The 23,961-nt window shown below is 38.6% G+C and overlaps 1 protein-coding gene across 1 annotated transcript in view; it reads left to right on the forward strand.

The window, feature by feature from the left end:
- The window catches only part of GPC6 (glypican 6), a 760,779-nt gene that overhangs the window by 208,811 nt on the left and 528,007 nt on the right, over positions 1 to 23,961 (forward strand). Inside the window, exon 2 of the mRNA XM_039555644.1 lies at positions 16,241 to 16,399. Coding sequence (XP_039411578.1) covers positions 16,241 to 16,399 — 159 coding nt within the window. The remainder of the gene's footprint in view (positions 1 to 16,240; positions 16,400 to 23,961) is intronic.

Below are 23,961 nucleotides of genomic sequence, written 5' to 3' on the forward strand. Positions count from 1 at the left end.
GTCTTAGCTGAATTTACCATCTGATTATGAGTAAGTAGTCTCACATTTATAGGTTATAATAAGGAAAGGTTGAATCAAGGACTATAATCATTTGATACATGAATCATACTACTTCATTGTGTACCAAATGCAACTTTAACTATAAGCCAGCATGTTTGATTCATTTTAGATCCTGTTTGTTCAAATCACGAGTGTGGAGCTCATGATCATCCCCAAATTGTCCTGTATTTTTGGAGCTGTATAAAAGGAAAATAAATAATTCATTAATCAATAACTGATCAGTAATAATTCAGTTATAAATTTAAACCCCAAATATCAATTAAAAATATGTTCTCCAGCAGCTTGTCCTAATGAATTTTAATGCTGACAGTTTTTATGGATGAGGGACTTCAGGTGTGTAAGTCACCACAGAGTTTGGTGGTACTTTCAGATGTAGAAGTAATTGCTGAATTTATCACTGTCATCATCATCATCATCATGATCATCATTTAAGAGTTTATGTTGGATGTTGTGGGTAGCTTTCATTTTTTAGGAAGTAATGTTATCTTGTGGTAGTTACTTTATGAGTTGTCAGATAATAGTGAATTATTAAATGACAGCAAGGGGTAGCCTAGATGGCTGTTTTGTGACTTGTTTTTAATTAGCTTTTGTGTAGTTTTAGAACTTGGTCTGAGACTATCCAGCATTAATATTTTATGATAACCTCATTAAGATAGAATTTAACTTTTGTGTTGTGTTTGCATGGCCAGGTTTTGGTAGCAGGGATGCTACAGGGGTGGCTTCTGTGAGAAGCTGCCAGAAGCTTCTCCCATGTCTGGCAGACCCAATGCCAGCTGGCTCCAGGACAGATGTGCCGCTGGCCAAGGCTGGGCCAATCAGGAATGGTGGTAGCACCTCTGTGGTAACATGTTAAGGAAGGGGGAAAAAAGTTACTGTGCAGATGTAATTGAGCCAGAGAAGAGTGGAGTGAGAACATGTGAGAGGAACAGCTCTGCAGACACCAAGGTCAGTGCAGAAGAAGGGGCAGGAGGTGCTCCAGGTGCCAGAGCTGAGATTCCCCTGCAGCCCGTGGTACAGACCATGGTGAAGAAGCTGTGTCTCTGCAGCCCATGGAGGTCCATGGGGATACAGAGATCCACCTCTCACCGTGGAGGAGACTCACACTGGATGCCTAAAAGATGCCCATGGCTGCCCAAAAGAGGGTTGTGAACCTGTGGGAGGCCTGCACTGGAGCAGGGTCCTGGCAGGGATCTCTGGACCCATCTCGTTGCACTGCTGGGGGGAGGAGGTAGAGCTGGGAAGGAGGGAGAGGTTAGGGGAAGGTGTTTTTAAGATATATTTTACTTCTCATTAACTGCTCTGATTTTGTTAGCAATAAATTCAGTTAACATCCCCAAGCTGACTCTGTTTTGCCCATCCTGGCAATCAGTGAGTCCTGTCCTTAACTCATAAACTCTCCCTGTCTGCTTGGGGAGAGGAGTGATAGAGAAGCTTTGGTGTGTGTCTGTCATCCAGCCAGTGTCAACCCACCACAGCTCTTGATACTTTGCAACCATATTGTGAGGAGGGCTAAATCTATTTAAACGTGCCATATTGTTTTTAAAAAGCATTCTGTTCTGTGGAAGGGGATTTAGAATGTTCCTAAAGTGATATTAAAAGAATGCAAGTAGTAATCTGATTCTCCCTTTAGGACATTAATCTTTTAACAGTAGTATCAGCTAAGATTGGCATTGATAATTCAATCACTCAAGTAGTTGAATTTGCATTTGGCAGAAAATGGTTGGAAACATCTGCAACAAGTGCTAAAAACTACTGTTGCAGTTCAGCAACTGCTGTCGCTGAATGGATGTAGAAAATACCCATAAACTTTAAGAGAATATTCATTAAACACAGTACTCATTAGGCAATTTGTGAACTGCACCACATTAATTACACTGCTTAGAAATCGCCTTGAAATAGGGACATTTTTTCTTAGAAAACAGTACACAAGAAAAAATTTTAACAGAATGCTTTGATATTTTCTGTTCAATCAAGATGTGAAAGATTTGCTTTTCCCTTTTTGCACATAGCTTTTAGTGAAGTTAATAGCACCTGCATTATATTGTTCCTCATTATAAACCTATAAATCTCCTTCAGAAACATAAAATGCTGTGAAAGCTGTCAACCGGTAGTATATTGTATTTATTAGGGTCATGAATCCCTAATTTGTAATTTAGAAAAGTGCCAGCTCAGTGAAGAGGTTATTTACTGGCAGGTGTGTATATTTTGTATATGACTTTTTCATAAACCATTCTGACTTGTTTGCTGATGACTTCTTTTGCAGAATGTGATTTGTTGCATTATCTCATAAACCCTCTGTAAGAAGACCAATCTTGATACTTTTTGTTGCAGAAGCAGCCAAACCACTCCAGTTTTTCTGAGTATGGCTTTCAACAGTTTCACAAGAAGAAAAAAATTTTTTTTTCACTCTGTGCTTTTAATTTCATGCACAGTGTTGTGCAAATGCTCATAATTTGTCCATACCATTTCCACTTTGATTGTGTAAATCACCACCTCAGAGCAAAGTTCCATCTCCTGGTTCTCCTTATTGCTCATGAATCAAACCAGGAAAGAGAGAGGCTTTGCAGGTTGACACTCAAGAATTGTGACACAGTTGTGCAGTAACTTAAAACACATGTAGAAATGACAGTGAGTGGAGATCTTCTTTTAGATGCTTTGCACATTTTACCACATAGCTTTTTTTTTTTTTTTCTCCTTGGTAATTGCAGACATTACCTTTACTTGCCGACAGTTACTCTGGGAAGGCTGGGAAAGAGAATTTAATGCTTTTCCACGTATAGTTTACTAGATGTATCCCTTAACTGAAACTTGTCAGTCATCTTTTATAACTCCATTTGTGATATACAAGGAAAATAAAATATATATTACTTACTTTTGATAATCAATAAAGACAGTGATAAGGAAAAGGATAATGTGAATTTTATTATGACATTTTCTATTTTAAATAATTGTAAGGACAGTAAAAGTCAATACTATTGCTGAAAATGTCGACTTTATAGACTTTAGAAATTACTAGTAACTAATATTTAAAGAAAAGGGTATTGACTAGAACTATTTTCTTCTTTACAAGGATTTTTGCCAAGGTGAAAAAAAGCAAAATATTCCGGGCCCAAGATTTTAGGCATACATTAGTCCAACAGAGCACCAGAAAGTGCTGTAATATACTTACTACTGCTGCTGTTGAGCCCAGGGTTGAAATATAGTTCATAGTTTATAGAAAAAAAAAAATCCCAAAATATTATTCTTTCCTAAGTATACATAATTCATATTGGAATTATGTGCATGTTGACTTATCTTTTATTTTACAAATTTATTCTTGCTGTTTGCAGAGATTTCTGTAGATAATCACAGTTACTCCCCATTATGGGTTTAAATGAGCACCACTTTTGCTCAGATGGCACTTCTCCATCGGGTCAGAGGGAGCAGCACAACCACAGAGTCCCTTGGCAGGGCCACAGGGTTCTCTCCAAGGAGGAGGAGAGGGGAGGGAGGGAGTAAAGGAAGGTACATTCAAACTGTTTCACCCAAGGCACCCAGGGAAGGCAATAGTCCATTCCATAGGGAATGAGAAATGCTTACATTTACACCTTCATAGATAATAATAAAACCCGGAAGCATCATATCTACATCTGCAGTGCTGGCTTGCATGGTTTTATGAATTTTATAGTTGTTTTTTAGCAGTTTTTGGGATAAGGTAAGCAGTTGTTTGAGGTTCATACAGACATGCCCAGAGACTTCCTTACATTTTTGCCTGTCATTACTGTGATACCTTAATGGCTCAATCCGTGCAGCAGAGGCCAGGGAATGCTTTATTCTGAGTAGTTTCTAAGAAAAGGAACCAATACAGGAATGTACTCAAGGTGATCTGAATATAGACAGATGCCTTAGAGTCTTGTTTATACTAAAGGCAGAAAGCACAAATTATTTTGACATACTCTTTGCCAACTTTCTGGCTCAATCTGATCTAGCTCTGCAAAGAGTTTTCTCCACGAGACAAGTACTCACTTTGGATAGTATCTGTCCATGTTATGTCAGCCAAAGTACTCAGAATAAATAGTACCAAAGAGTGCCTAGTATTCTTTATAGGAAATAGCCCATTTAATCATAATGAGGAAGAATTATTAAGCTTCTTCAAGGAAAATATGGTACCTATCAAACCCTGAAGATGATGCTCTTTCAATAAATAATTTTTTTTAAAAAGTCTGGTCATTTTTTCAGGAGGTTTTTTTTTTAAATTGTGGCTTGTAAAAAAAATGCAAATTAATGGGAGGTTGGTCACTGCTGTAAGCTGCCTGTTAAAAGCTGTGATTGTACTGGGAAATGGGCCCAAAAAAAGGTATATTAAGAAGGTAAAAGTAATTCTCTAAAGGACTGATAGAACAAGTATAGCTTATTACTTTATTCTTCTATGTTTAAATGCTTTGATTAAGTCTATAAAAGTACGCAGAAGCCTTTTAATTTACACAGTCAAAAATGTCCATTCAAAAATGTGATTACATAAGAGAAGACTTCAGACACAGATACAGATTTCCTTTCAAGCTGATCTTTAATTATAAAGGTCAAACCTTAAACATTAAAACATCTGAAGAGCAAGAAACATTCAGTTATTGATTTTGAAGACCCTGACCCTTACCAAGTATCACAGCCCATAGAGGGTGTTGACGAAAGTACAATAATAAAAAAGCTAAAAAGAAATTGTTCAGACTCGTTTTGTGTCTAAATGCAGAAAAAAATCCAAACCAAAACCAAAAGTCCCACATGAGCAAAAAACAAAAAAGCCGCTTCTGTAGGGCTGATGATAGATAGATCTCAAACACTACTGGGAATAGTGGAAAAGCGAAATTGTTGTGGCTAAGCTACTATCCTCTGAAAAGCTTTCTTTTTCCTTTTGGCAATGATTACTGTGGCTGGATGATATTATGGAAGCATACTTTCTGTTAATTAGAGTGAACTAAACGTTTTTTCAGAGTAAAAGGTGTACTGTTGGAAAATATTGATTAAAAAACCACCATGACACTGTAAGCAGGTTTTTCTATTACACTGCAGGACTGCCTGCATTCCCAAGCTTTTGGCATCAGCAGTGCAGGACGCACCTGCCCTGCATCCTCCTTCAAGCTGGGAAACCACTTAAAGTCAAGGACGATGTCATGCCTGCTCTGCCAGTACCTCTGAAGTACCCTTCTCTAATTCATTGCTAGAATTACAGAATCATCATGTTGGAAAAGACCATGAAGGGGGACCAACTGATAACTCAGCACTGCCAAGCCCACCACTAAGCCACGTCTCTAAGAGCCACATCTGCACATCTTTTAAATATCCCAGGGATGGCGACTCTAGCATTTCCCTGGGCAGTCTGGAAACACAGCTTGACAACCCTTTCCATGAAGAAATTTTTCCTAATATCCAGTCTAAAGTTACTGTGGCACAACTCGAGGCCATTTCCTCTTGTCCTGTCACTTGTTACCTGGGAGAAGACACCAATCTCCACCTTTTTACACCCTTCCTTCAGGTGGTTGTAGAGAGTCATAAGGTCTCCCCTGAGCTTCTTTTTTTCCAGGCTAAACAACCCCAGCTCCCTCAGCTGCTCCTTACAGGACTTGTGCTCCAGACCCTTCATCAGCGCTGTTGCCCTTCTCTGGACACTCTCCAGCACCTCAATGCCTTTCTTGCAGTGAGGGGCCCAAAACTGAACACAGAACCTGAAGTGAGGTCTCACCAGTGCTGAGTACAGGGAGACAAGCATTGCCTTGGTCCTGCTGGCCACACTGTTACTGATACAGGCCAGGATGCCACTGGCCTTCTTGGCCACCTGGCCACACACTGGCTCATGTTCATCCAACTGTCGACCAGCACCCACAGGTCCTTTTCCAATAGGCAGCTCTTTGGCCACTCTTCCCCCAGCCTGTAGCAATGAGTGAGGTTTTTGGGACCCAAGTGCAGGACCCAGCAGTTGGCCCTGTTGAACTCTCATACCTTTGACCCCAGCCTATAGCAATGAGTGAGGTTTTTGGGACCCAAGTGCAGGACCCAGCAGTTGGCCCTGTTGAACCCTCATACCTTTGACCCCAGCCTATTGATCCAGCCTGTCCAGATCCCAGTCCAGAGCAGAGAGATCCTAAAGCCAAGCAAAGCAACAAATCCTTCCAGTCAGGACCTTTGTTTGAATATGGGCTAAGAAATAAGCTGAAGCCCTCACCCAAAATTTTGAGGTCCCACCCTGTCTCTTTTTGCTTCCTTCAACTAGTTTGCTCACAGATTCATTGCCTAAAAGGGGATTTCCCTGTGAAACATGGGTGCAAGCTCCTCTCACCATATGTATCAGTTGCTAACTCCTTTATGTGGAGGGACTTAGCTATAGCCTTTGGATACACATGGAAAGGGACAGAAACTTGAGAACTTGACCTGAACCAGTAGCTAAGAGAACTTCTACCTCCTGTAATGTGGAAACTTTAGAGGTTATCAAAATTGGCAAGCTCTGAGAAAGCACTGGGCCTGTAACAGGAAAAAAAGCATCTAGTCTGTGCTCAGGAACCCTTCAAAACTTTCCAACTTCTGCTGAAGAGTGACAGCACTGTTCTGAATGACCTTCAGTCCCACCCCCCCACAGGCAGCTTTAGGCACACACACCAGCTGCCTCCCTCTTCAGAGGATGCCCATGAGTCCAGCTTGTCTCAAAGCTGGGAGGACCTGGACACCCTAGGCCAGGCTCTACAAGTTGTGACAGCTGATTATTGAAACTGAGAATCTGAAAGCAGTAATGAACAGGATTTCAAGAATGTCAGTCCTCACTGCTGAGCCCTGAGATCACTAAGGAAATACAATTTATTGAAAATGTTTCAGAATTTCTTGCATATCCATCAAAAGCTTGCCTATCCTTGGTTTTAATAATACAGGATTTCTGTTTGCATGATATAGTTGACAATATCCACAGAGAAACCTTTTTTTCATATTGATAATTAGAAGATTTGTAGTTCAGGGTATTTTTATACATACTTTAACACATGGGTATTTTCCGTTTGTGAAGTTATATTTGTCTCATAAGTGAATCAAAACAGTCTAAAAGTAGTCAGTCAATAGAAAAAAAAATTGCATGAGAGGACTTTCCTCTGGCACATTCTCAGGGGATATCTGTACTCTGCTTCTTCCTCCTGGGTCAGCTGGTATCGCCTGTTACTGAAGAAGAGTCATTTCAGCAGTGTTGATTCATCAGAGTGGGCAGAAAAAGGTCTGAGTTCCTTACTTGCATACAATTTACTGTGGGAAGTCATAGAACATTCTCTTCTGCACCTTTAGGAAAGACCTAAATACTTGTTTCTGTAGTTCTGAGACTCTCTCACCTGAGGAAGATGCCACTTGCAGAAAAAGGCACCCACTAGTGTGGTATCTTCTTCCACTTGGCTGATCAAGAGCAGCTGGGGAAGTTTTTCCGCGACCCCTGGGAGTCAAGGCTCCCCGAGTCACAGCAGAGCATGTCCAACTACAACCAGTGAGCTATGAGGCTAAGCAATAGATTGATTACCATCAGTGATAAGTCACCTGATAATTCTCAGGTGTTCATACAGTCATCATTTAGGTCGGGAATGAGCTGATTTTCCTTGTTGCTTCATTGCCACACTCCAGTTTGTCACGTTTTTTTCCTGTAGGGTTTTATACCTTCCCATGTCAGTAGTTCTCTTCTTGAATCTCCCACAGTTCTGTCTGTGCTTTGCTTCCAGTATCTTATTTGGATTTAGCGTGGACTTTCTCACATTGTAGCAGCAACTGGATCTGCAGAACCAAGCCCGAGACAAAAAAACTTGGCTCGCAGACCACAGAACTCCTGCATGGGGGTAACAGGACATTATTTTTTGCAGCATTTGGCCTCTCTTGCATTGAGTGATTTCTCTGGGCTTTACACTTGTTGACGTATTCTTAGCATGCTTCTCTGGGGAAAAAAAAAAAAAATGTTTTCCTCCTCCCTTATAAAGTCAAAGATACACAAACTTGGAGAAAGTGCTTAGCTTTTTGCCTTACAACTTGTGTCACAGTAAGGTTAATACTTAGGAGCTGGCAGAGGCATTTTGCTTTTCACAGTGGTTGGTTCCAAACAGAAATTAAAGGACAAGTGCCAGCATTTCTGGCCTTGAAATTTCATGGGTAGACCTTGAGTCAGTATGAGAACATGATTCTCAGATCTTTATAAATTGTAGCCTCCCTTTTTGTACTCCCTTTTTCCTGAAGGAACTAAGAAAGAGATTAGGCTGAAAAATATTTCAATAAAGAGTTTATGGCAGTAGCACCAAAGTCTTACCACTGACGTATCCATTACAGCCTATGAACTTACGACCAACTCAACATTTATCATGTTTGTCTTTGTGAGCTGTTTCTGTGACTGGCATTGCAGGAAAGCATGCTATTATTAATCAGAAGACAGAAATGTAGATTAATCTGTTTAATGGTAGCACAAAAAGGTTTTCTTGGGCTGGTTGAAGCCATGTGAATAAGAGGAGAGCATTTTGAGTAATGAGTCTTAAATGACTCTTAAACAGTTGTTAAGTTTCGTATTTCAGAAACATGGATTTTATGCATGACAGTACAGTGATTAGCAAGGGATCTGCACAGCTTTAAAATACACTTGACAGTGCAACCAAACAGCATGACTCTATCTCATTCAGCTTTAACCTTTGATGTATGTATATTAGTAATGGTATAACTATCTTAAGGACTGGTTTGGGCACTACAGCATACCCAGTTAGTCCCAGGAAACTAAATCCACCACTCTCTCCTACTGCAACATTCAGTGGGTATATCAGAAGTATTTCTGTGGGTGTATGACCTAAGTGGTGTAAATCTGTCTCTGATATGCCATGTGCTGCAATCACATCTTTGGATTTCTGTTTTACTTGAATTGAAGAATGCTGATTAGAATCTTTATAAATACATGAATGTGTACAATCTCATCCTGCTATCTTAATCATAAAATTGTTCTGAGGGTGGATTAAATTTAAAGCCTGCCTTGCATTGTGTTTTATGGTCATGGTAAAGCAATGTGCTGCTTGTATTCTACTTCTCACTATAATGCTATATAAGATATTTCTGCTATTATAGTAGGGGACATAATAAACAGCAAAAATCAATTGAGGGGGAGGGGACGTTGGCTGCTTGTTCCCAGGTGGGAGCATGCTTTGAAATCAGAAAATTGCAGCCATGTAGCCAGTGAGATGATGAAACTATCAGTTCTGAATCACAGCCTTGCCGTTTGCTTTCCACAAGGCACTGAGCATAAAGCCAGTAATACACTCTACAAGAGGTAACTAAAGATTCTTCTCACAAACTGTGCTATCAAAAAACAATTTGTCTGACTGTGTATGCTTGGAAAATAAAATGATCCTGAGCATTGGAGTAGTGGTACTGCTTCTAGTAGTTTAGTTAGGAATACTCGAGGGACTTCAGTTCTTTCTTTAGCATCTGTTATAGTCTTAGTCTGAACAAGTTTGCCTTGGCCTTGGCTTCGGTAACTTATTACTGAAATCTTCCCAAGGACAACAGGGTCAGGGCTTCTTGTAAATGAATGTTCCCTGTGGGACCTGTAATGAAGAGACTGTTAACTAATTATCAGTCCCTTTGGAAGGCATTCATTTTTTAATTGACCTCAAAGAATTCAAGGAACAAAAGGAATCTGAGCAAAAATGATTTGAGTCGAGGCAAACAAATGAGTCAGTTTCTTTCTTGGGGTAGTTGCACAGATTTATTGGAGTCCACCAGACACAAAAGGTTTTCAAGTCCAATATTCCTTTGATTAAAATTAGGAGAGCTATGTCTGATGGCACGATCTGTGTGTTACAGACAGGTTTCCCTCCCTTCCTCCAGCTGTCATTTTCTGTGCAAATATTGCTCCTGTCATCGCTTGTCAGGCCAATATTACAATGGAATTAATTTAAAACATCATCTGTTTCCTTTTAGTTTGAGTAGGAAAGTTCAATCTGTGAATTGAATGTCAGGTGCAGTTTTGCAGGGCTGTTATACCCCACAGAGATGATAATTACAAAGTCAGAAGGAGCCTTAGGACTTTTGGGTTAGAGAACAGGGTTTTGTCCAACAAAATGATATTTTAATTTTCACTATTTGAATATTGCCTGAAATGCTAAAACTCATGTTTCTAATTTATTTTTAACTGCTAAAGAAGTTAATGGAGAAAACATGATAATGGTGCTTGGGCTTTTTTTAAAATTAAAGATGATTGTTAGTCAAATTCTTCTACAGCATTGTTTTCTCTTAGAAGTTGTGTGACAGAATGGTGTAAGTGTATTGGAGAATAATAGTTTTCTCTAATAGAAAATTAATAATGTGATCATTAAGAGTTTCCCATGCTCCTGATTTCACCAGAGAACTTAAATTGGAAACTTCAAAAACTTCAATGATATTCAGAAATATCATCACTGATACTGAAAATGATCCAAATCTCAGAACCGTGGGCAAGGGTTAAAGTTCAATGAAGTTTTTCTTTTAACTCTATTCATCACGGTTTTTAAATAATCTTTTAAAATAACAGAAAATACAGATAATTGGGTCTAAAATGTTAGTTTAGAAACAAAAGTCAAGTGGTTCCAGTCCTTTATAATTATGAGAGGTAGGAAGTTGTGAAGTACTTTGAAAGGAATGCTGACAGATCATCTGGTCTCAGGCACTGTGGGAAAGGGAGCCCAGATGGGGTTAACTTACACTCTGCCCAGTCAAATCTTGAAAACCCCCAGCAGTGAGGCATCCACCATGTCCCTGGGGAGGTTGTTCCAGTGACTGATTGTTCTCACTTTAAGAAATTTCTTCCTTATGCCGAGATGAAACTTCTACTCATCCAGTTTGTATTTTTTGCCCCTTTTCTTGTCCATGTGGCTCCTTGTGAAGAGAGAGCCTTCATCCTCTTTGTACCTGCCCTTTAAGTACTGTAATATTGTGATTGGTTCCCTCCTGAGCCTTGTCTTTTTCCAGGGGAAAAAACCTGACTCTCTCAATTTTTTCTTACATGGCATGTTCTCCAGTCTTTTGAGCATCGTCATGATGCTCCTTTGGACCCTCTCCACTCTGTCTGCAGCTTCCTTGAATTGTGGGGACCAGAATGGAGCACAGTGCTGCAGGTGCAGCCTGACAAGCACAGAGTATAGTGGGATGATCATGTCTGTACCTCTGCTAGTAATGCCCCTGGGGATGCAACCCATATCAGATTTAGTTCTGCTGCTTCAGGGTACTGTTGACTCATGTTGGCTTGGTGTCCACCAGGAGCCCCCATCCTTTTCAGCAAGGCAGCTCCCCAGCCACACAGGGGTCAACATGTACTGGGCTCTTTGGCTATTCTGTTCCAGGTGCAGGACTTGATACTTGTCTTTGTTAAAGTTCATACTGTTAATAAATTCCACTCCTTTCTCCACAAGTGGCTGAATATGAGTAGGTCTGAAGCAAGTATTTCTAATTTTAAAGAGCACAGCAAATGACAAAGCCAAATCACATTAACCTAACCTGCAAGATGAAGAATGCAGAGCTATCTTCCCTTCTTTTAGGCTCTGTTGATGTATACAAGGTAATCAAGTTTGAATGCACATCTTTAATTTACCCCTTGTATTAATTAATTTTTATTCATTGCTGGATTTGTGAAGCAGGGTGGTGACTGTGTTTCTATTTTCCCCAGTCATACAGTTAGCCCTATCATTCTGTGAACAGAACAATATCAGGGTTTTAAATTTGTGATTGGGATAGAAACTATAAAATTTTGACTGCCTGAGAAAGAATTGCTTCCAAAATTGCTAAACTTGCAACATGGCCCATAAAAAATTCTGCCTGATGTTAAATATGTTATGTGATAATATTTCCATTTCTAATAATGTAACCAATGCTTGCATCAGGTATTCAGGAAATCTGGCGGTTAAATTGTTAAGGGTAATGTTATATTCCGTAGGGTTTTCCGATCCTTTACACTGTATCTCCTGCAGGTAGTTACCATGCTCAGATCAGTTCAGGCATTTTGATACACAGTAAAAGCATTTATTCAGCTTGAGAGCTGTAAGTTGTGATTTTTTAAAGACTTCTGAGTTTTGTAGCATGTTTTAAGGACACCAAACAGCAATACATCTGAATATAAAACAAGTGCTTTATAAATTGCTTTATCACACTTCAAAGCAGCATGCTAGCAGGATTGCCAAATTCAACTGCAAAACTTGCCAATTTGGATCATGTGAAGGCAGGTGTGAGATTACAGCTGTAATAAAACTGGAATTGAATACTGGTAGCTGAATTTGTAGTAGGCAATTGATTTGATTTATATAACATAAGCCACATGAGGAGAGATATGTAGGTCAGCATCTTCAGCTGGAAGTGGTGGTTAGAAGAGTTGTGGTAGGTCACTGGGAATATTGAGTTAATACCTGTTCAGCCTGGCAGAATGCTGGTGCAGTGTAACTACACTCATGTCCAACTTGTTTGGGGAGACACCATTTGCAACAAGAAAAAACTAGTCAGTTATAACCAATGCACTTGTGCTGTAAAAATCGTTGCTAAAATTAGCGTAAGAACCTAGACCATATGGAGTTTCCCAGGGCAAGAACTGGTACATTAGTTGTGAGCACATTTTGCAAAATACTTGAGGTGTGTAAATACACAAATTAGTGATTAAACTCTTTCTATGGTAATGGAACAATGTTTTACAAAATGCAACTGGTAAATGATCCAATTCAAGAAATCAGAGGAAGCACAATCTAATTAGCCTGAAGAGTTATTTCCAATCCAAACAGCCTGTTAGGTCACAGATTTACACAAAAGAAGAAAAAAAATCCAAAATAAAGCTCACACCCCTTAATTAAAAATATTCAAACCTACAAGAAAACCAAAACAAACCACAAAAAAACCCCTAAAAACCAACCAACCAACCAAAAAAACCCCAAAGCCCCTGGTTCGTGTTGAGAAAATTATGTCTTTTTTTTTTTTTTTTTTTTTTACAAGGAGTGAACTAATGACCTGGCAAATTTACATTAGTTGGAGGTTTGATAAGAACAAGCACAAAATCAGAACCATACTTTTAAAAAGCAAAATGAGATTAAGCATCCAGAAATTACTTTGTTAGAGGGTTTCCATTTGTGATTCCCAGGAAAACACATGTTATCCAAGTTGTGAGCCCCTGGAAACTGCAGCCAGTCATGGTCCGCATAAACATTACAGGACTTATGAGCTAAAGTTTCTAAAAGCTTCATTTTTACAAAATACATTTGAACATCTTAGGCATCCAAAGACTCCATTGGCGTGGACCAATGGAAAATGCTTTTTGTTTTGCTTTATCTGTAGTCTGACCTGATCCTCCAGTGCAGGAAAGAGAAGGAAGCAAAGATCTCAAAACAGAATATGAAAAGTAGCACAATATTTCCATTTTTATTTCTTTCTGCAGAAATGCAGGGAGTATATGGTCAGGGAGGAGAGAAGAACTAGAAATGTGTTTTGAAAAAAAAGTTCATTATTGTACAGCAAAGGTTTTGTGATGATGGTGGGTGGCTAATACAGATGATTAGGAAGACATATTGTTGGGAGAAAAAGGCAATGAGATAATGTAGAAGTTGTGAGTGTTTCTGATAAATGTGAGTTTCAGATTTCTGTGGTCAAGAGCCTCATGAATGAAGGAATAACCAGTGAATTAAAAGGAAGAAACTTAATGAAAATACATGTATAAGAAAACAATGCAGTAGGAATCTGAATGAGTTTGTAGCAGGCAAAGTGAGAAATAATTTTTGTAGCAAAGCAAAACTAAAACTCTAAATAAATAAGAGAAAGAAAAAATTACTATTGCTGCAAAAATGACTGTTCAATAGAATTTAATGTGTCATAATACTCAGCATAATACAATGTTTAAAAAAATTTAGACCCATGACTCTTACTTACTAAGCACAGTGCCTTGATGATTACCATTAGTCCAGTTTACAGCCTGACAGTTCTGAAAAACAAACAGATCCAGGCAGAAAAAAAGAAGAACTTCAGATGAAGAGAGGAAAGAAAATGGAATTTTATAAAAATTCTTGGTTGCAATGGCACAAGAGATCATTATCATAATAGAAAGCATAAACTACCAGTCTGACTGGAACTGGGAAAGTAGGTATTTTCAATAAGGAAAAAACCCTGGATTTATTGAGGAAAGGGGCAGACATTATCTATGGGTTATTTTTTTATTTAATCAAGGACACAGCACTGCTTCTAATGACACAATATTTCAGCTTTACTTGTCTTTCTGACATCTAATAAAAACTCACATTACTGTTACTAAAATAACCTTTATTGTTTCTTATTATGATACCTCCCTTACCTGTTGAATAGTTGCAGTTTAATGTGACAGAGATGTAGAGGGTAAGGCAAACATTAGTTTGCCGCTATCTTTTATGTTTGACAGCAGCTGGCTCACCAGTCCCTGTATGTGTTGTTTATGGCTTAGATGTGTGACTTTGAGGATGGAGAGGAATTAATTTCTTGTGGTGGGAGGTTGTAGCAGACATGGGAAGCAATCCTTACAATATTTTGATGGTCATGGGATATATTTTTTTCCCAGGTTTATACTAAGTTTTTTATCATGGTGGATTTAGACATGACTGTAGGGACTTGTAGGTAGTACTGCCAAACAGTAACTGATAATAATGAAATGGTCCTTTCTGAAGATATATAGCTGTGAGCTTTTAAAAAGTCTTGAGACTGCTAAAAGAAACCTTATGGCAGTATAGTTCATATATTATGAACTCTTGCAGAAAAAAACAAATTAAGATGGGGGTGAGGAGTCAGGATTTAGGAATGACTAAATTTCAAATTAAAAGACTTCATTCGAGAACCGAAACATAAATTGGAATAAGGTGAGGGCAAACTCAAGACAGTGTTTATTCTAAGCATGTGCAAACCTCTTTTTGATGCTGTCTTCAAAATGATGCAGCAGCTAAATGTATTATACCCCTGGGAAACATAAAACTTAGGGCCTGGTTCTCCTCACTCCATAATAAGAAAGGTGAAAAGCAGCCTTAAAGTAGGTATAAATTGCATTTAAGTCTTCTTTATGGCTCAGCAGTGGTAGAAAGGAGCCTCGATATAAATGAGAATCAGGTCCCCAGTATTTATTTAACCCTTGGGCTTTGTATATCATTTTATTTTCACCTTTAAGAGATTTGCAGAGGGATTTTTAATCAGGATTCGGTGTACAGAAAGCTAAATGTTTTCATTGCCTTACAAGTAACTTTAATCATACAGGCAGATCATTCTCTTTATTTCTCAAGAGGAAATGGTAGAATTTTCTGCCTTTGTACAAACCAAGCTAAATGTTTCTGACAACCTCAGTACAGTGTCAATTGGAAATTCACATTTCATGTAATAACAGACCATTTTAATTTCATGAGCTGAAGAATTGGTTTCCACTTGCAAATTGTACTGAAGAAAGCAATATTGTCAGAAGAACTGGCAGAGTGCTTCAAGAGATAAATCTATTGAATTAAATAAGAGGCTTTCATTACCTTTTACATTGCATTTCCGTATAACATAAGCATTAATTAAACTCTTCATTGCTTTCTCCTATTCAACAGAGCACTTGCTCAGTCTGACAAGAAATGCTGCCCCAGAAAACATGTGACACCCAAATAAAATCATTAAAATACTCTTAAGCAGAAGGGAAGGAAAGGGGAGAAGGGAAGAATGTTTTGGTGTGCTTGGGCAAGTGGGACCTGTCTACAGAAATGCATAATTTCTGTTCTTCAGGTTTTGACAGCAAATGCATAATTTCTGGTTTTCAGTTTTTGATAGCTCCAAAGACTTGTAACAGGTAATCTCACTAGGTATTTCTCCAGGCAATTTGAATACAAGCAGAAAACAAGCAATTGTTTTTCAAATTTTAAGTGTATTTTAGTAAACGTGGAAGGCTTCTTCATCATGGGAGAACACTTCCGGTGTGAGACAGTTTTACTTCTTGAAGTATCAAAACAACTCTCCAAAATGTGTGTCCTCTCCCCTGCGAGGAGCCCAACTATAGCAAAGTAGTTGATACAAATTCAAGATGTTCCCTGTCAAGCTCTTTAAATCAAGCCTTAAAGAGCTCCCTGGGTAGCCCACCCAAACTGAAGAGCCATCATGTATATTTGGTTCTTGCACATTTCTATCCATATTGAAATATTTCTAATTCCTTCTTTTCTTGTGATTCCAGGGGAACATTTGAGAATCTGCCCTCAGGAATATACATGCTGCACCTCAGAAATGGAGGACAAGTTAAGCCAACAGAGCAAACTGGAGTTTGAAAACTTAGTGGAGGAGACAAGTCACTTTGTACGCACGACTTTCGTATCCCGGCACAAGAAGTTTGACGGTAGGCTGGGTAAAAATTACTTATTTTCAAGGTTATGGGATTTAAAAGCCAGTTATCCATAATAAATTCCAATGTTCTTTTCTTTACAATTAGATATCACATTTGCAGTTGTCAGTTTGGCTAAGATAAGGGTTAATATACAGCTGGTATGCTTATCAGCCTTGTGAGCATTGCCTTTAATTACAATGACATCAAGAATCACACTGTTAAGTGCCTGCAGGCTTGGCTAATGTTGAAAAAAGAGATGAGATATGCATAGAGAGCTTTATAATATTTGTCTCCTAGTTTCAAATGCAAAATTTAGGTTTGTAATTATGTTCACTGTTGCAAGATGAACTGTGGATCTCCCATGATTTTTGTTATTACAGAGCAGTATTTGTGTAGTCTGCCTTTTTATAGCCTTAAGACTGTTGTTTTTTCCTGCATGATTTTCTTGTGATATACAGAGGCTCTAAGAGGGCTTCTGGCTTCCAAACACTAAGGCCTCAAGTTCTGCTTGAGAGGGATTATCATACAAACCACTTAAGCAGTATTGAACACATCTTTTGTACCTAGAAGGGACCAGCAAGAACAGTTTGGGGGTTTTATTTCCTTGTGATCAACCTTTATAAGATCTTTGCAAGATCAAGGTTGAGGTGTCACAGTTTGCTAAGTGCTTGTCTTTGATAATGAACATTAAGCTGTTTTTGTGGTTGTGTCCGTATTTTCAAGTCATGGTTTTATCTAAATATGAAATCTGTATCTGTGTTTGAAAGTGTCACCCTGAGCATTTCTGCGTATGTATAAGTTAAAAAAGGTCTGGCATTAAGAGGTGTAAATCAGCATTGCAGAGAGGAATCCAGAGCTGCCTGCAGGTGAAAAAGCCTGCAAATAGGTGGCCTAAAGCTGGCTAACCCCAGGTAATGGGTCACATGCACACATTTAGGAGAATGGTGGAAATGTCATCTCTGAAGTTGGAAGCTTGTTTCAAAACTCTTAGGTCGCATTTAGAAAGAAGTGAAGATGGCTCTAACTCCTATGGGTAATTCTGTATTACTATCCAATTAAAGAGGTTTTTTTCTAATATTGATTCACTCAATATGACACAGAAGAAAAAATGAATTATAAAAAAAGGGAATGGAAAATGTGTAATATGAGGATGAGCTGGAGGAAAGTCCCTAGCAGCAGATCAGATGCTAATGTAATTTAGAGAGTGTCCTTGGAAGGTGGGGATGACTGCACTCCTCTGAAATGTGATGACTTCCCTTTTTAATGTGAAATTGGAATTCTTTGTGTAGTGGATTTTAAAAAATTTACTTGTCTTCAAAGGATCTAAAAAAAAAATCCAGAAGTTGTGTGTGGTATTACAAGATGAGTGTGCAAGCAGAACAGACATTTCAAACCATCTATGGCATGTACAGGGTTTTTTTTCTAGAAGGAAGCTGGGGTGGTTGCTGGTGTTCAGTGACCATGCAGCACTCTGAAAACGCTGGGCTCATTGACCACAGAGCTCAGACAGCACTTTGCTAATTCTTTGGCAACTTCAGGCTTTTCTGTATTGCACTGAACTTAAGGACATGATAGGTTTTTCAGTAATCTGAAATTCTGTGTCTTAATACTGATGGTAAGGTATAGCTGGAAGTTACTGATTGGTTGTAAATACTCCACTCTGGGATCTGCTCCACAGAAACTTGGAATAAAAGACTAAGTAGTTTCTTCTATCTTATTATTGATGTTTTAAAGGGAATTTGCAATGTGATATCTTATCAAAGAGCATTTGAACTTTGTGTATGCTTTCAGGATTTCAGTGCTATTCTAAAGCTATTCAAAATTTGTTCATTTGTATGGAAAAACTGCTTCTTTCTAGAAGGGCAAAGACATTAATGGAAAAATATATTCACCTAATAGACCATCAGTGTAAAATCAGCTAGATTTCTTGCAGTTTAAAATAGTGTGATGCTTCTCAATATAATGCAATATAAAGATTGATAGCTAATGTCCGTGTTTTAACTGTTTGAGTGTTATCCACTTTGATGTTGTTTTTTTAATTTGGTACTGTGATTGCACAAAGGAATTCTGATACATGATTATGCCATTTAATGCTAGTACACCACAAATAACAAAAGAGATATGGCCAATTTTGATGATTTTATGGAAGTTTTGCACAGTACCTGTGTTTATCAAGAGCAGCATATATAGGCAATAAAAGAATAGTTGAATATCTAAGTAATGTTGAGGTAGATATCAGCATTGCTCCCTTGAGGAGTTAATTTAAACTATAGTTGCTGCCAAGCTCTTTTTCATTCAGACATTCATATAATTTTGAAAACTCTTGAAAGGACATCAAAGGGATATCTTGTAGATTTTACAGGGGGTTGGTTTTTTTTATGCTGTACTAGACAACTTAGGGTAATGCTAAGTTTTGCAACATAAAACTTTTTAGAGGTATGTGAACTCTGTTGAATTTTGATCTGACCTTCATAAGCCTTGTCTTTCTTATTGTTTTCTGCCCCACAACCATACACTTAAGCACAGATAGAATGGTGTTGTGATTTCCATTTTGAGAGGCCATTTGAGATCTGTTTTCCTTTTCAGGATTTTTTCCCACATTCCTATTCGTGATCTAATCCAAAAGGAAACTCAATCTGCTGTAACTTGAACTTTGTCTCTTTACCCTCTGGTGAGACAAACATTCTTACACAGAATCACAGAATCTGAGAATGGCTTAGATGTAATGGAGGTGTCTTTGTCAAACCTCCTTCTCCAAGCAGGTTCAGCATCCTGGGATAACAGGATGCCCAGGATCATGTGCAGCAGCATTTTTAATATCTCCAGGAGGGAGACTGCACAGCATCTTTGGGCAACTTGCGCCAGTGTTTGACCATCCTCACAATAATGTGTTCCCTTGTGTTTACATGGAATTCCCTGATTTGTTTTCTTTTGTTTTTCTTAGTTTGTAGCCATTGCTTCTTGTCCTGTCATTGGGCCATACATCCCCCCACTAGATATGTACGCACATTGATGAGATGCCCTGAGCATTTTCTTCTCTGGGCTTTCTCTGCCTCTGCTTCTAGAGTAGATAGTCTAGATAGTCCAATCCCCTCATCATCTTACTGCCCCTTGCGTGGATTGCACCAGCGTGTCCATATCTCTCTTGTACTCGGGAGTACAGATCTGGACCTAACTCTCCATGTGTAGCCTTATCAATTCCTACATAATTTCTATGTCAGTTTTATATTTCATTTCACCTGAAGTGCAGTACTTCCAAATCTCTACAAGAACTAAATTTCTATAATAACTAAAAGCAATAGAATCTGAAGATGAAATTTGTAACAGAGAACTTTAGAAATTACTAAGCGATTTGGAACCAGCTATGATCAGAAAAAATTATACCTTTCTTTTAACTGACAATCAGTTCTTGCATCCTAAAGCCCTTTATAATCTTTTAGTTCTTATTCATTTGTACTCCACATTTCTAAAGGGCTGCCACTGTGTTGGGACTTTTGACTGCTCCATTCTTCTAGACTCATTTATTCCTCATAGTATATGAGGTTCAGCGATGTCTCAGAACCATAGATCTGACAATGTAATTTTTCATTCAGTTTCCATGTTCTAGACCAGTGGTGTGCATTAGCATAAGTCACTACACAACATAATGCCAGCTGCCAGTTGCTTCTTGGCTGAGCATTATGTGCAGATGTTTACATCTGTAATATGTACATTTGCACATTTGTCATTGCATTAACATACTGGATGGTCATTTCAAGCAAAATCAGTATTTGGAATTTCACTTATAGGTGCATGAGGATCCATAGAATCTTCTCCTAAGAATCTCACCAAGTAATAAAGCCTTGAAATGAGAAAAGTTTCTATGAGACAACGAGTGCTCAGTTGTCCTAGCAAAGAGTGCAATACCTATTTCAGCAATGGGACACACAAACCCTTCCAAACACTAGGAAAAGGAGTAAAAAGCCTTTCCAGCAGATAGGAAACACACAGGAAGTGCATAATTCCAGCAGATACAAATTTTTCTCTTACCTCAAGGCTTTGTGTAAGACTAACCCATAAAAGCAGACACGTAATGATCAGCTGTTTGCTATTCCTAACAACAGACAAGTAATCATGCTCTGGTTCTTGGACCTCCACTGTATACCTCAAAGCAGCTTAAAATATATTACGCTCCCAGTGTAGCTGTAATAGTATCATCTTATTATCACCAATTCCCTTGCATAGTGACATTGCTGAGCAGCTGTTTCACACACAAGCCAATTTCTTTTAAGTATTGCTCCATCAGCAGCCGAAACCAGCCCCTGCCCGGAAGCTTTTGTCATGAATGTTAATGAGGAGACAAGGAGCTGTTCAGTGACATTTTCTCACTAACCCTTTGAATAAGAATAGGAAAAAAATATAACAAAGAGTTTTCATTAAAGCTAAATAGATCTGAACCTGATAAAAGACACACTATCTCCTCATTCTCATTAAAAATTACAGTAGCAGTCTTAGCAGTGGTGTTGAAAATGAAGGAATGTCTAAGAATAGCTATCATGAACTTGAATGGATATGGATAGCCTTCAGCAGAATGTGTGAGGCATGATGCCTCTTAAGGAAAATAACCTAAAAAGCCTACGGACCAATCTGCAGCCGCACATTGATTTATCATACAGTGTCATCATTCCCCGTGCTCCTTCTTTTTGCAGTCTAGGAGAACAGTGATCCATACCCATTAGTGCTACTTATATGTCTTACAGTCATTACCAGCAGTAGTGGTGTAAATTACAGGGCAGAAAAGAAAGTTTCACAGATGATCTCCCAAAATAATACCTGCAAGAATAGCTAACATCCCAGACACCCTATATTCCCTTTTCTTGCACACTTTATGAAAGAACTTGGAGAAAGATAGCAGGTTTGAATCTTTTCTTGATGCTACAGCTAGAGCTAGAGCTGAAAAAAAAATGTTTTGTGAAGTTGGTTTCCAACAAAGTAAGAACTTTTCAAGGAGATGAACTATTATAGCCAGGTATAACTGTCTCATTAAACTGTCTCATAAAAAAAAAAAGTGAAAAGTGAACTAAGGGAGATGCTTGAAGCTGGAATACACTGAAGTTCAGTTGCATGGCCAGTGTAAGTCTCCTGCCCTCTGCTCCCTCTTCCTCCTATTCTTGCTGCCCAGCTTTCCCGCCTGCCTTGAGCTTTAGCTCATGCCTATAGGCTCCCTGACCTCTGTGGATTTCTGCAGAAGACAGGGAATACAGCAACACAGAAGGCCACTTGTACACTGGTGCTGTCGTGGTCAGCAGATGGACTTCCAGCAGAATATTTTTTTTAATGCTTTGCTTTTCATACATCCAAAGCGAAAGGGCTTGGTTTCCACATGAAGATTTTTGGCTTGGTTGTTTGGTTTCTGGAAGCTGGAAGTCATAGAGGTCTGCCTTTTCCACAGACCTATTTGGGAGGCAGGGAGCTTTGCTGGAGTGTGGGAAAGTCAAATAGATACGTTATTCTAGTGCTGCCGTGTCTGAGGCAGCACATAGGCTACACCATGCCAAAGCTGGGTGACCAGATATTTGGGGCTTCGGTATTTTGGGCAAGATGGTGATGGTTTGGTTTGTGTTTGGGGTTTTTTTTTACTTTGTTTCCTTTACAAGATTTCAGTGTTGCTTTGCAACGTTTCATATCAAATGCAAAATCCATTGCAGGACAGGTGGATTTTTAAAATCCACAACTGCTTTGCTGTAACAGTGCTAGCAGGGCCACAGTTTACATATAATTAATCTACTGGTTTAACACACTATGTAAGTTCTGTGTTTGCCAAAATACAGACCTTAGAGCAAATAGAAGCCTTAACAATATGCAGCATCTGTTGACTTGTAGCATGGAGAGGCTTGCAAGTCTTCATTGGACATCTGGTACAACTTTCTAAGCATTAAAGAGATTTTTAGTAAGAGATGCCATACCTTAAATTTGACAGGAAACACTAATTTGTAAATAAAATATTCTACACCTAATTGAAATCCTATCAGAGCTGATAATAGCCTAGGAGAAATCTCTATTGCCTGCAAACAATTTTAGGCTCTAATCCTGTAGGATTTGACTTGAGATTACCATTTATCAATTTCACATATAATGTTAAAATTTGTGAACTACATTAAAGCTATTTTTTTTTGTTTGTTTAATTAACCAAAAGAGGAGAGGTGGCAAGCCTACAAAACTTGGATAGGAATGGTTGGCCTAGTAATAAGAACAGTTTCCAGTCAGGGATGCAAATTCCTGTAACCTGGCCAAGTCCAGTACTGAAAGGCTGGAGAATCAGTGTCTTCCGCACACTCCCTGAAGTTGGAAATGCTCTTTGTGCATTTGGATGGGCTCTGCTCTTCCTCAGTTTCATTTGCTAAGTGCAGCTGATCAGAGGAATAGTCATTTTCTAACCAGCTGCATCAAGTTTATGAAACTGCAAAGCAAAGGACAAGGTGCTACCCTGAGTTGGAGTGGGCATCACCCACTCTCAAATATGTCTCGTTGGAAAGCATGTTGTCCAGGTATGGCCACCAAACAGGCTTTGAGAGGGCAGGGATACAGTGTTTTTCCCATGCAACAGAAAGCAGACTTTGCCTTGCTGATGATTAGATGTCCATGATATGGAGTGTTCCTGTAAGTTCATGTTCATGATATAGTGTGTTCCCTCAGTAGGCAACAGGGAATGAGAGGTGCAGGTCACGTTAGTGTAAAGTTTACACCTCAAATAGGTCTGGACAAATCTTTCCCTGGAGTGCTTATTTCTCTATATGGATTAGAAAGGTTATTTAGTTGTGATATAGATGCCTATACTTTGGACTTACTTATACATTTTTTCAGATAAATGGAACAGAATAAAGGAGTGAAACATCTAAAACACTTTTGAGGCTCTCTTTTGTGCTTTGTTTGCCTCTTTTGCAGAAGATGTCCTCCTTTTTTTTTTTGTAACACAGTATTTTGTAGGGAAAAAGATGTTTAAAATATTGACGCAGGCAGGTACTACAGAGGTCAGTTATTATCTTATGTTGGTTGAAAAAAACACTATCCTGTTGAATTCAAATGGCATTTAATCTTCAGAGAAGCTCTGAACAGTGTATGTTTTTAATATTTTATGATGAAAACTGTTTTCTAATGTCCAATCCTTAAAAATATCAACCCATAAGTAAAATTACTGATTTACAATTACTAAAACCCCTGCGATTAAAGATGTTTCATATACATATGGAAAAGAATAGAATTAATAATGGACTCAGTCTCAAGTCCATAATATTGATGTCTTCTTGCAATCGTTCATCGGAGACTCTCTTGCCCATACCTGATTCTTACTCTGATGGTAGGTGCTTACCTGACATACAGCAAGGACAAAACTATGCTGTGAGAATCAAAAATAGAGGCTTTATATAAAACCCAAGCTATGAAAAAACGCTATTCATACATATTGTCAGCACTTTGGATAATAGGAACTGCAGCCTTATAATTTCTCATTTGTTGTCCTCAACCCTCATTAAACGCAGAAATACTATATTTTAGATTAATCCCTTGACTGTAATAAACAGGCATTGTTATTTTTT

This window comes from Corvus cornix, chromosome 1 (assembly GCF_000738735.6).
Source record: "Corvus cornix cornix isolate S_Up_H32 chromosome 1, ASM73873v5, whole genome shotgun sequence".
Taxonomy (NCBI): domain Eukaryota; kingdom Metazoa; phylum Chordata; class Aves; order Passeriformes; family Corvidae; genus Corvus; species Corvus cornix.